Source organism: Lytechinus variegatus, chromosome 5 (genome assembly GCF_018143015.1).
Source record: "Lytechinus variegatus isolate NC3 chromosome 5, Lvar_3.0, whole genome shotgun sequence".
Classification (NCBI taxonomy): domain Eukaryota; kingdom Metazoa; phylum Echinodermata; class Echinoidea; order Temnopleuroida; family Toxopneustidae; genus Lytechinus; species Lytechinus variegatus.
In genome coordinates, this window is record NC_054744.1 from 41,730,030 (window position 1) to 41,744,327 (window position 14,298).

Genomic DNA, 14,298 nt, shown 5'->3' on the forward strand with positions numbered 1-14,298 from the left:
TAGATCAATATGTCATAACTTCTTCTATTTTTAAAAATAGAAATGAATTGAATAAACAATGCTGCTCAATTAATTAAAGTTAAAACTGGTGATATTAAATTGATAATTACATCAGCCCTTTTGATGCACTGCTGCACGTCGTAGCATCCATTTTCAACTCCTGTTCTCTATTGTATTGTGTTTTTTTCAGTCTCGTACACCAACCACCATCACCCTGGTTGTACAGGGACAGGAAGATGTCTATGAACTCCTTCACATCCTTGATTTCAACAATGTAAGGAAACGCATGTCTGTCATTGTCAAGCAGGGTCAGAAGATCAAGCTCTTCTGCAAGGGTGCTGACACCGTCATCTATGAACGTCTTGGTTCATCCAGTGATGCCTTGAAGGATGTAACCACTGAGCACCTCAATGTAAGTTTTTATAGTTAGCTGTGTTGATTGGAAAGTTCTATTGTGGGCGCGTCATGGTCAAGTGGTTCTGACTATTGCCTTTCAAACAGAGGGTCATGGGTTTGAATCCTAGCCGTGGTGTGTTTTCCTTCAGCAAGATATTTATCCACACTGTGCTGCACTCAACCCAGCTGAGGTAAATGGGTACTGGTAGGAAATAATTCCTCAAAAAGCTGTGTGCACCTGAATCGGCAGCCTAGCTTAGTCGGGTAATAATAGCAGGGCCCGCTGGGAGAACAGTTTTCGGAACTGAAGTGGCTACCCTGGGTTAATAAGCCATTATTATTATCATCATTATTATTACGCTCACAACATGCCAGACGATTTGACCTGTATGTAAGTATCCCAATTTAAGTTTTGAGGTCTAACAGTCTTGCTCGGTGGATGACCTTGTATCAAGCCCACCTCAAGTGGAGGAGAGTATTGTTTGGTCGAGGACAAAGGATGCATTGAAAAGTGTAAAGTAGAGCAAGGGGGTAAGAGGGATATGAGGTAAATCTGGCCACCCCTGTTTAACAGGAAACTGTATTTTACTGAGTGACACTAGCTATTCCATTATAATTCTTGTTAGTTATGGGGTCAGAAACTAGTCAGAAGGCATTTTGTAACTAGTTCTCAAAGGTTATCGCAGGGATTCACAAGCTTGATCCAACTTCCCCATCAGACATCAGTATTAGTATGATGTCACACCCACACCCACATAGGTCAAAAGGTTGACAGACTTGCATATCACTAAGTGGTGCATATAAATATTTTGTGAAAAATAAGCGAATTTTAAAGATGTCATAACTTTCTTAGTATACATCCGATTTTGATGAAATTTGCAGCGCTTTGCAAGTCAGACTAAAGTTCAAGTCAATATTTAGGTTCTTAATGTTATCTCAATTATAATAAAAAACTTTATATATTGCACCAATCCAAATTCGTCTGTATTTTTTCTGACCTTGACCTCTAGGACTTTGCTAACGATGGTCTACGAACTCTTTGCTTAGCTATGAAGGAGGTGGATGAACACACATATTATGAATGGAGAAAGAGACACCAAGAAGCATCGTAAGAAACATATCATTCTTAAAAAATTTACACTTTCAAATGTTTCATTAGTTTAAATGATCTGCTTCAACTATGCATTTTTAGATATACTAAAAAGATGAATTATTTCTGATAAGACAGCAAAAAAAGGAAGAGGACAAAGAAGAGTTATTTTATGATTTTGTCACAACGTATACAACACAACACTGCCATGTAGATGTATTTACACACATATTTGAATGTATTATTCAATTAAAAATGGATTAAAACAATTAGCACAGAGGTTGTAGCCTATAGCACTGTAGCCTATGACACATTCATGTATATTCAATAGAAACATAATTAAAAGATAAGTGTAAAATGATTAGTGAGAATTAGGAATGTGAGCTGTAAATAAATATATTCAAGTGGATGCCTTATCTCCATACCACAGTCCATATAAAAAGTGCTAGCAACTACAGCATCAGATGCATATACACACCCAACATCCATTTGTGAATTAATCAATTTGAAAATGAAATGGAAATATATTTATAATTATAATACAAGAAGTTCTTCTAAATTCCATGTTGGTAAAGTCAATAAAGAGTTCATGTTACAATCCATACGGTACTCAGGTCCATCTTTCTGGAACTCCCTTCCCTCATCCATTCTTGTTTCCCCTTCTCCAAATGTATTCAAACGAAGACTCAAATTATATCTTTTATCTCATGATATGAATTATTGATAATTTGACCAAATTTCTTGCATTGTATTTTGTATTGTATTTGTATTTGAATGTATTTATTTATGTCTCTTAATGTATTTCAATTTTCTTCTCATTTTCCTTTCTAAAACATGTTTTGATTCTTCAATTCTATGACTTTCTCTCGTTGGATTACTGCCTCGACAAAAACTTAATGTTTTTTTGCAGTATTCCTCAATTCCATCCTTTTCTTGATATCTCTGTATCACTTTATTTAACATAAGCATGTTTACATGTATATCTTTATAATGTTTTTTTTTTGTTTGTTTGTTTTACAATCTGTTATGCTTACATGCATTTATCTGTATATATTTTTTATTGGAATTGAAAATAAACGAATTGAATTGAATTGAATTAATAGAAATCAGTTAACCAGTTCATTGGCAAATATAGGAATGTTCTTCCCTGCTGTAACTATTTATTTAAAGGTTCTTCAAAGGGGGTATGAATGTGCTTTTTAACCTGTATATTGATATATTGATTATATGTCCCTTCAACCAAGCCTCAAAATGTGAAATTGTATTGTAAAAAGGATCAAATGGGTAATTATCTTTCTTACAGTTTAGCAACGGTTGACAGAGAGTCCAAGCTAGATGAGGTCTACAACGAGATTGAACAAGACTTGGTTCTTCTTGGAGCTACTGCCATTGAAGACAAACTTCAAGATGGAGTTCCACAAACCATCCAAAACTTACACAAGGTAAAGGATAAATTCATGTTAGATATTAGATACAAACTGGAGCCTTGATGAATTGACATTTGCAACCAGGAAGAGCATACCTGTATTTACACATGCAGAGATGTAGGGTTAGGAATGTGGTATGGTCTGGGGTTTCAGAATATGAAAGATAAGAGAAGGGATTAGGTTTCTGTTTATGGTAACTCCCATAGGAACTCGGCAGGACAGCATTTTGCTGGTAAAAGTCAAGCTGGTATATAACCAATTACCTAGGAAACATTTTACGTCAAGGTTAATCAGTCATATTGGCTGACCTTATAGACGACAGATATTCATTTTACTCTCAGGCCTTTTTATCAAAGTAGAGAAAATGGCAGAGTAGGGATTCGAACTCACAACCTTGCAATTATGAGTCCAATGCTCTTTCCACTGGACCACACGACCCATGTTTAGTTCGTGCAAATTTGTAATGGAGCAATTATCTTTCATTTAAGAATATAACTCCAGTTAAATGGAAAAGGTTATGTGGCTTTACAATTTCTATAGAATTTGTTATGAATCTTTTTCAATTAATCGATGCTTGTGCTGACCTGCACGGTGTGCAAACAATGTCACTATTTACTGTTGAACCCCATGATTGTACCGGGGTGTATTACCAATACACTTGTCAAGTTTCAGAATATTTAATTTTGTTGACAATACCACTAAATATTTGTTTACAGTTTTGCCTGCTGCCATATTGCATTTTTTATTATTTACCTTACTAATTTGTGTTGTTCACATTTAGATCGTAATTGCATGTGGGTATGAAGCCTAATATGCACTTGTTTTGATGAGAAATTTCAATCTCAATTACATAAATCTCTCCATGTCCTCCTCAGGCCAACATCAAACTGTGGGTGTTGACCGGTGACAAGCAAGAGACTGCCATCAACATCGGGTACTCCTGCAACCTCTTGACAGAAGATCTCAACGAGATCTTCATCATCTCGGCAAAGGAGAAGGTGGAGGCTCGTGAGGAACTAGAGGGGGCGCTGTGCAAGATCAAGGACGTGATGGGTATCAAGGATAAGGACCAACTGGATGATGATGTCTCCTACCAGAGCAAGGACATTGATGAGCTTGGAGATATCTACAGTTTTGCCATTGTTGTAACAGGAGCTGCATTGGTGAGAGAGCTGCCACTTTTGTATTTTCTGGAATTAATGGGTTGACTTGGAATTTTAGCATTATCCTCTTGACTTTTTATAGAAAGTTACATATGACCTAATTCTACTGAAATTTTTTTGGCATCCTTTGAAATGTTAGTGCCATGTACATACAATACAACTCTTGTCTATTGGGAGATGTTTGGGGGATTACAGCTTTAGGTTCAAATTTGATGAGGGATGCATTGTATCATAAGAAATATTTTTGAAAGATGCCTTTTCAAATGTGGGTTTCAACATTTTTGAAATATTGAGAATTCCCTGATAATATGGTCAAATTCAAAATTTCATGATGAATCGATCAATGAAAAGGCGATAGAACAATCACTACATATTTGTTAGAGTTATTGTTAAAAACAGTAGTCCATTATTTTTTTCAGAAAAATATAGTTGTAAACTTATAAACTATATTTCATTTTCCTCCCAGGCCCATCTTCTCGACCCAGAGGTAGAACTCGACTTCCTAGAAGCAGCCTGCTACTGCAAGACAGTCATCTGCTGCAGAGTGACCCCTCTACAGAAGGCTCAAGTAGTTGACCTGGTCAAGACTCACAGGAATGCTGTCACTCTGGCCATTGGTGATGGAGCTAATGATGTCAGTATGATCAAGAGTAAGTACAGTCCAGATCCATTTGACTTAACTACAAGTTTACTTGTCTACTCTCAACAAATTTTACTAAAGGACAAGTCCACCCCAAAGAAAAGTTGATTTGAATAAAAAGAGAAATATCCAACAAGGATACCAATGAGAATTTCATCAAAATCAAATGTAAAATAAGAAAGTTATGGCATTTTAAAGTTTCACTTAATTTCACAGAACAGTTTAAATATGAACATCCTGGTCGATATGCAAATGAGGAGACTGATGATGTCATCCACTCACTATTTCTTTTGTATTTTATAATATGAAATATTCTAATTTTCTCCTCATTGTCAACTGAAACAAGGATCAATTCCTTTCTGAACATGTCGAGTTAGCATTGCTTAATAGTGTATGGTTCAGTCAAGTTGGTCCTTATTGTCAAATCTGTAAAAAATGAAATATTGCACAGTTCAAACAATAAAAAACAAAAGAAATAGTGAGTGATGGACATCATCGACTGTCTCTTTTGCTTGTCACTGAGTTGTGCATATATCTGTTTTGTGACAAATAAGCGAAACTTTAAAATGTCATAACTTTCTTATTTCACATCCGATTTTGATGAAATGTTCAGCATTATGGTACTTTAGGTTTTCTCTATTCAAATCAACAATTATCTGGGGTGGACTTGAACTTTAAAAAGTATAAACGAGACTTAGATATCTGCTGGGAGGAGGATCGATCTGGGCAGATGAATGTACAACCTTGATGGAATTTATTAGAGAGGTTCTTTCATGTAATATGCAGTGTAAGCATGTTTTTTTTTTTTAACAGTTTCAGTTAGTGATGAAATAACTGAATTATTATCCAAAAGGAGGTTTTGGTCTTTTTTTTTCTTGGCATATCAATATCTTCTGGGGGTTTTTTTATTGTATTTTTTATTTTTTGCTTTGATATTTCATCAAATAAATATGATATATCATGTACATTTCATATTTGGGCAATTCCATAAAATGATCAACCTTTTTATATGTCTAACCCCCATTTTTCTCAAGTTTTACTTCACCTCTTAAACTGACCAAGTCATGGTCCTTTGGGAACATTACAGACTGTCAAAAAAGAACAAGAAATCAGAGACAGAAAATTTCATGAAGGTCCCATATATAGGGGGTGGGATGAACATATTTTATGGAATTGGCCATTTGCTACATTTATCTGCTTATTCATAATGCAATTGCTTCTTGCTGTATTTGGCAATTTAAATTTACATCTGTGTATGATTAACAAAGCACAATGTTTTCTCTCTCTCTCTCTGTTCAGCTGCTCACATTGGTGTTGGTATCAGTGGTCAAGAAGGAATGCAGGCCGTACTGTCCAGTGATTTCTCCTTTGCTCAGTTCCGTTACCTAGAACGTCTTCTCCTCGTCCATGGTAGATGGTCCTACTATAGAATGTGCAAGTTCCTCTCCTACTTCTTCTACAAAAACTTTGCCTTCACTGTCTGTCATTTCTGGTTTGCATTCTTCTGTGGTTACTCTGCTATGGTAAGTACATGTATCATCCTCATCAACATTGCTTGCTTGGCCCCATGCAAAATTATCATTATTGTAATTTATTACGATCTTTATCAAATCCATGAATGTTGACATTATTTATGTTTCATAATGAAATACATTAGATGTAGTGAGCATGTGACACCATCGTTTACTTCATTGCATACTGACCGAGATGTGCATATAACTGTATAAATAGCAAATATCAAATTGCAATTGCACATGTAGATTTTTGATCTTGCATCTTATACTTATGAAATTGCCAGTGCTATGTTTTTCTTATTTTTTTTACTAAATTTTTTCATTCAATTCGTCTTTTTGATAGATGAACCTTTTAATGTATTAGTATGAATTGAAAGCACTGGTTTGTAGTGGTTGTGATAAATTTTGAATCACTTGGTCGTTGGCTTGAACCTGACTCCATGATGTCATTTTCCTTCAGGGAAAAACAATATTTTCACATTATGCTGCACTCAACCCAGGTGAGCAAATGTGGATGAAGTAGAAGTATTCCATGGAACTGCATAACTGTGCTGTGGTGTTGTAGAATACTTCATTGTCAAGGATAATGTATGAAAAGTATAATTGTTTATTGTTGTTTCCTACAGACGGGCTATGACCAGTGGTTCATCACAGCTTACAATACTATCTTCACGTCTACACCTGTTATATCACTTGGAATATTTGACCAGGTCAGTGATTGAACTTACATATGACATCCTTTTTCTGTCATTTTATCTGTATTACTGGAATCTTGCACCTGTTTTGTGTTTGCTTAGATCTGTGTTTATCTGTCTGTTTGTTGATCAGTCTCTCACTTTTTTTACCAATCTGCAACATTAAGTGATAGAAAATTAAATGAATTTGTATCATCAAAGTTCAAACTTACTTTCAATCAGATTTTTTGTTAGCATAGATCAAAATAATGATAACATTATGTCTTATATTGATGTACATGTATTATTATTCTTTCGCTATTATTGCTATAATGATTACTGTTATTGCTGTTTGGTTATTTTAAAAAAATCAACCCTTTTTTATAGTTGACCCCATTTGTTTCCATGCATATTCAAATAATGATAATTTGAATGCATCACAACTTTTCCATGTGAACTATAAAATGGACAAATCATTTCAGCATGATTAAGTTCCCGCAATTAAGGGATCGGGTCAGACGTACTTATTTCATGGAAATGCCCTGTTAGATGTCTTTTCTATTGTAATGTTATTAGATGTCTTTCTGTTTTTTCCAATGTGTTATCCAGGATGTGAATGATGAAATGAGCATTCGATTCCCAGCGCTCTATAAACCAGGTCAGAAGAACAAATTCTTCAACTGGTTTGTATTCCTGAAAAGTCTTTTCCAAGGAGTCATTACTTCACTCGCCTTGTTCTTCATCCCATATGGTAAGATGATGATGATGATGATGATGGTGATGATGGTGATGATGGTGATGATGGTGATGATGATGATGATGGTGATGGTGATGATGATGATGATGCTGATGATGGTGATGGTGATGATGATGATGATGATGATGATGATGATGATGATGATGATGATGATGATGATGATGATGATGATGATGATGATGATGGTGGTGGTGGTGGTGGTTGTGGTGGTGATGGTGATTATGATGATGATGATATTGAGAAATCAAGTGGTGATGGTTACATAGGTAAAGGTTATGGCAATGGTAGTGACATCAGTTCCCTCATTTGCATACAGACCAGAAAGTGCATATAGCTGTCTGTGAAATTAAATGAAACTTTAAAGTGTCATAACTTTCTTATTTTACATCCGATTTTGATGAAATTTTCAGTGTTATTCTTGTTGGATTTTTCTCTTTTTCTTCAAATCAACTTTTTGTTGGGGTGGACTTGTTCTGTAAAAAGGGAACTGCTTAAATATTGTTAAATCAATATTACAGCATCCTTTAAAAAAAATGTTTTGAGGGGGGGGAGCTTTCATTCGAAGAAGAATATATTCACACTTCATCCCTTTTCATTTGTTTTAGGTGCCTTGTCTGAGAATCTGTCCCCTGATGGTCAGCCTATACACACACAGTTCCTCTTTGGCGCTATTGTGGCGACTATGCTTGTTCATGTTGTCAACTTAAAGGTCAGTTTCACCTTTCTTCCTGTGCCATTTCAGAAGTGATTAAGTGTTCATATAGGTATGATGAACAAAATAAGAACTGCCAGAGTTATGTGGACCTGAAGAAGATAGTTCACTGCCTTCCTATTCATTTTAGAATCTACAATTCGTTCACGCTTTCTTCTTTTTACTTTTGATGTTTCCCGCATTTTATTGCCTGGATGAAATAAGATTAGGTCTTTAAGCATGCTTTAGTATTGAGATGTTTTAATGTAAAGTGTAATTCCAAGTTTTCTTGAAACATCCACTTCTACTCATGTGGTGGCTCTGATTAAATGGTATTCAGTGACAAACAAATCCCCCCCCCCAAAAAAAAAAAACACTTCTGTAAGAGCTACATTTAAAAGGCCATAAAGTGTAGAATAATGTAATGATTTTAAAAAAAAAGAATCTTCATTATTCTTTTATCATATTACATTTGTATTTGTCATCTTGACTTTTTATAGTTTTCAATTGATATTTGTTTTGTTTCCATTCCAGATTGCGATAGATACTTCCTATTGGACTGTCTTCAGTCACCTATGTATCTGGGGCAGCATTGCCCTCTACTGGCTGTATGCTCTTCTACTATACTCGGAGCCCATATATGAACTACTGAGGGCGACATTTACCTATGTTGGAGTCACATTTGTTATGTGTCGTCTGCCGACATTCTGGTTCACCATAGCTCTATTGCCTGTCATCCTCCTCTTTCCCGCTCTTGGAAGACGATCGCTGGGCATGGATGTTGCGCCGACGTTGACAGACCGCGTGAGACTGCTCCAAAGGAAGGAGGCACGGGAGGCCAAGAAGGCGAAGGGAAAGGGAGACGTGGAGCTGACAAAGATCCGAAACAAGAGTGCAATCCCCTCAAGGATCGGCTCTGCCCGACCAGGATCTCGTATGGGGAGCGGAAAGTCACGACCTGGATCGGTACGCTCCGGTTACGCCTTCGCCCATCAAGAGGGCTTCGGGGAGATGATCACTTCGGGGCGTAGTATGCGTATCAAGGATCCACCAGAAAAGAACGGAACAACCGGTGGTGTCAAGAAAACAAAGAGCAAGGAGAATGTGGAAGAGAAGAAGGAGAATGGTGTTACTACGGTAACAGATGAAGAAATTAATGAGATATTAGCATAGTACCTACAAATTATATCATACATGTCATTTGGACCCAAAAGACTATTATTTCATAACACAGGTACATGTAATGTCCCTCTTCCTTGTAACAGATTACATTTTTTATATTCATGGTGTGTAAAGAATTACTAGTAATGTCTTCTATTTAATCCTAAATGACAAAATCTTGGGTAATTTTATTCTTTTTGATCTTATTTATCATGAGCTATATCATGAAAATGAAAAGTTATATCAATTATATTTATATCCCATGCTTACATTGTAAGTGTATATATCATTGCCTCTCCTCGCCCTCAAAAAGTGAAGACTTTAGTAAGTTGTAATAGTCTTCTTCTTTTAATGAATTGATGATTAAAATTAATTTCGTAATAGAACACTTATCTAATAAAAGTGACCATCTGATTTTTTTAGTGCTCAGAATGAATAGTTTCATTAACATTGCCACAAAAATCATTGACATTAAGATTTTCATAATTTCAAGTATTATATGGAGATGTATATTCAAAGACCAATCATTCTAATGAAAATTACAAGGTAGTAATTTATTTTCGTAAACCTTGCATTGTATTGCAATTCATTTCTAAAGTGTAGCAATTCCAGATAGATTGCTGTAAACATTCTTATTCAACCTACGACTGCTGTTGATTTGTTGACAGCTCTTAAAATGAATGAAGTATCAAGATACAATTGCCTTTTATTGCTTTGATACCAAAATATCATACTGACCAGAAAGGTTTATAATTTTTTCATGTACTGATTAAAGTAAGAGAAAAACCAGGATCCTGTTTCATAAAACTTGTTACAATAACAAATCTCCAATAACAGTTACAAGCTACTGAAATCATTCAATTTGATTGGCTGATAACATATTTGTCATAGAAATTGGGCAGTTCTTATCATAACTAGACCTTATGAAACGAGACCCAGTAGTTTTCCTCCAAACTTGCAATGTCAGGTACATTATTCTTTTATTTTAAGTTTTCACAGTTGGTACAGATAAAAAAAATTGTGTGTTCCGATTTATCCAGATATTACTTAGATTGTTCTGGAAGCACATCGTCAAAGGAGATACATGTAGTACATGTAGATCAAAAGAGGCCTTCTTTCTTTCGTATACAGAAACATTTGTCTCCACAATGATATACTTAAATCTACCATAAGACGAGAATATACAGTCAATGATATAATGTTGGTTAGTGTTTATTTGGTGTTGTTGTCAGGAATTTTGGTGTTAAGAGCTGTTGATTCGAGTGCAAACACCAAATTTGGGTTTATAGACATTATGCCGATCACATTATTTGTAGTTCTACACCTAGTTTAACACTGACTTTGCACCAGCTTCATTTCACATCCAGTGTTATATCTGTTGCTAGTTTACCTAAACACCAACACCCATTTTTAGTCACCCTGTGCTTGATGAAACACTGGGTGAATTTCAGGGAAAATGGATTTTTTTTTTAAACAAAGTGTGAACCTAATATAATCATGTGCCAAACAAATTTAAGCTGAAACACTGTATCCTACCAGCTGATACAAAGTGCATCAATTATTTCAATATTCAGTCTATGTCATGAGATTTAATATTTCTGTCTTATTTGAAAGCAGTTTCATTTTCAACTTTGATGAAATGGTCAGTATACACACGTCAGGGAACATGTTTCATAAAGAAGGTTATTGGCAAATGTAAAGTTACTTTTATAAGTTTATGAAATAATGCAATTTGATTGGTAAAGAGCAAATTTCATCGAATAACAGAAGTTTCACTGATACAATGCTTGTGGTTAATTTAAATGTTTGAAATAAAAAAAAGTTCCTTTCAATATCAATCTAATGAATACACATTGATTGTTATAAATATTAATCATATCTTCAATTTTGTTAGATGCATTTGTAAATGAAGGAAAAGTTATACTGACCAAAAGTTAATATCTGTATAGATATAATGGAAAGCTGTATTCAATTTCCTTCTATGATAATGTAGACAATTGCGACTGGACTATTCAATATTTATCAAACTTATTGTTGATTTTATTTATTACATTTTCCTGCTGTTGGTATTGACTTTTATAAAATGGCAATTTCCAAAATTAAATTATTTCCTTGAAAAACGTAGTACTTCACTCAAACCTATGATACCAGTGATATTATAAAAAAGAACTTTGTTGGTCTTAAAACCATTGCCTGTTTTTTTTTTCTTTTCTTTTTTGGGGGGTCATATAGCATTTTAATTGAATTTCAATGAGAACCAAAATACTAGTTACTAGTTTTCTTATAACCTTACACAAATATTTTACCAATATCAAATAATTTTCAAGGATTTTTTTTTGAGGGGGGAATCTTATTTGTAATTTTTTTTTTTGGTAACTGCATTATTTTGGAGAACCAGGAATTACATTTTAATTGAATGACAATGAATTATGTCTATGAAACATATGAAGTAACTTTATAATGCCAACGCAAAATGAAATCAAAAGATTATATGACGGTATGTATCTTTATTACATTCTCATCCTTCATTAAAAAATGTAATGAATACTATTTTATTGTGATGAAACCACATCTAATTGCAAAGTCAATTGAAAACCCAGTCTAAGTTTTTAAAGACGTTTGTGTTGATACAGTTAATATCCTAAAATTATTTGCCCTATTACTTAGAAAGTGTAACAGTACTGAAGCATGACCAAATAACATCATCATTCATTACAGTTGGCAGATTTTGAAAGAGTTTGTTTTGATGAGGCGACTCCATGTAATTTACAGTCATAATCCAAACCTGTCTACATGTTGCTTATGTATGCCCTATGCACTTTCCACCCCTTGATAAATATAAACAGTATAATTGCATGTATCAATATATCTCTTGAATTATGGCTGCGCAGTGTCACACATTTGTGTCTTTGATCAGGTGTTGTGAGTATGCAATATTGTCAAACAATGTCTGCATTAATCCTTTCAACACAATTTAACAATATATTCCATATACCATAGCCTCATTAAACACAATATTTCTCTACATTACCATGAGAGGTGTTACATGGTGTACTGACAGTAGTGTTAATTTAGAAGCTGAGCCTCGTGGTCATAATATTTTGATACAAGTAGAATATCATGTTGCCCTAATAATGAATGTATTCTTTATGCCTGATCTTTCATTTTGCAGATCTATTGATAATAAAAAGTGCTGCCGAATGAGGTCACCATATTCTAGAAATAGCATGTTTGCATGTTCCAAATAGCTTTCAAGTGAAGAATGTACATACATAGCAAGACCTAGGATTAAATTGACAATGTCCTCGCATAGTCTCCTTCAATGCAAGTAGTTAGTAAATAATGCTTTTCATTTTATGTGGGGACATTTCGAATAATCATGAAAGACGATTTCCAATGGTTTGTGCTTGGTGTAGGAATGCTTAAATTTGCCATTCTGCAAAAGCCTTAATTACAAAAAACTTTGTAACAAGTCAGGAGTTCTATTGGTTTATGTTCATAGAAGTGTTGTGAAATTTCTTTAGATCTGCAATTGTGTCTTTCAATCTTTCACTACTCAGATTTATTTGATTCGCTGAATGATAATTTTAGATAATGCTGAAAATCATGGGACTTTCACTGCAAAAACTGTCAAATATATAATGTTTTCAAAGCATGACTGCTAACTGGTACTGCACACATAATGGAAGTCGAGTGAAATATGATCCTGTACTTACTTTTTCATTCCAGAAATGAAATATACTCAACTTTGATAATTGAGAATTCAGTCCAGGAGTATTTGCTGTAACAAGGATAAGACAACAACTTAATATATATTTGATGCATAAGAATAAGAAATCTACCTCCCCTGGTATTGGCTGTACATGAATTATCAAATTTAGAAGTGGCTCAACTTTTGATTTGTGCCCATCATATCTTGTTTATTTCCACATTTACAATTGAAATGAATTTGGGTATAATCAATACTTGTATTCATATAATAATTTTCATCAAGGTATTTTCGGAAATACATTATGTGAATGGGTGCACCGTGCTATGTATGACAAGCTCCATACCTATACTACATGCAAATGTTCAAACATGATGGCAAATCAAATTTTGATATTCTACTGTTCCATGAAATAAAATTGTCAAGTTGGAAGCGATCAGGACTAAACTGTAAGGCACTTCTTTCTAAAATTTTGTATCATGAGATTAGATTGCTAGAGTAATTTAAAGATGTAAATCATTTCATATTTGTTATGTTATAACAAGTAGAGGCTGTCAAAGAATTTGCTATTTTTCCTTGAATATTGAAGGTATATTTTTCATTGTATATTCAAATTAATTTGTACAGTGAAATCTTGGTTGGAGAACTATTATTCTTATTGTTTTCTATTATTAGACATGATTCAACTTGCTGTACATGGTTATCAGTTATTTCGCAATCCTAGATTATGTGATGTTTCTTCAAGCTTGACTTACAATTAAGAGTATGTAAGCATCATCAATTTGGAACATGTCAAATTCCAAACTTTAATGTAATATTATAGATTCAGTTAAATCTAGAGTGGTACATCATAAAATCTGTTTTGGTTGTACATGTACATTTAGTCGGCAACCGATATGGAAACAATGAAATATAAGCTTTTATATTTGTATGCATATAGAATGCTCACATTTTGAAGTGTAAGTAAGATCTTGCTTGGCACTATTTTATTTCCAAGAGATGAGAAATTAGTTAATGTTAATATAATGCTGCCCAAATCTTACACCCCCTAACATGATTGATTAGCATGTAAAGAA

The 14,298-nt window shown here is 34.2% G+C and overlaps 1 protein-coding gene across 1 annotated transcript in view; it reads left to right on the plus strand.

Annotated features, from left to right (window-relative positions):
- The window catches only part of LOC121416186 (probable phospholipid-transporting ATPase IM), a 68,229-nt gene extending 55,560 nt beyond the window's left edge, over positions 1-12,669 (plus strand). Inside the window, exons 16-25 of the mRNA XM_041609670.1 lie at positions 191-412; positions 1,407-1,504; positions 2,790-2,928; positions 3,789-4,076; positions 4,543-4,726; positions 6,016-6,239; positions 6,857-6,940; positions 7,514-7,655; positions 8,267-8,370; positions 8,887-12,669. Of these exons, the coding sequence (XP_041465604.1) occupies positions 191-412; positions 1,407-1,504; positions 2,790-2,928; positions 3,789-4,076; positions 4,543-4,726; positions 6,016-6,239; positions 6,857-6,940; positions 7,514-7,655; positions 8,267-8,370; positions 8,887-9,525 (2,124 nt within the window). The 3' untranslated portion in view covers positions 9,526-12,669. The remainder of the gene's footprint in view (positions 1-190; positions 413-1,406; positions 1,505-2,789; positions 2,929-3,788; positions 4,077-4,542; positions 4,727-6,015; positions 6,240-6,856; positions 6,941-7,513; positions 7,656-8,266; positions 8,371-8,886) is intronic.
- The last annotated feature ends 1,629 nt before the right edge of the window (positions 12,670-14,298 follow it).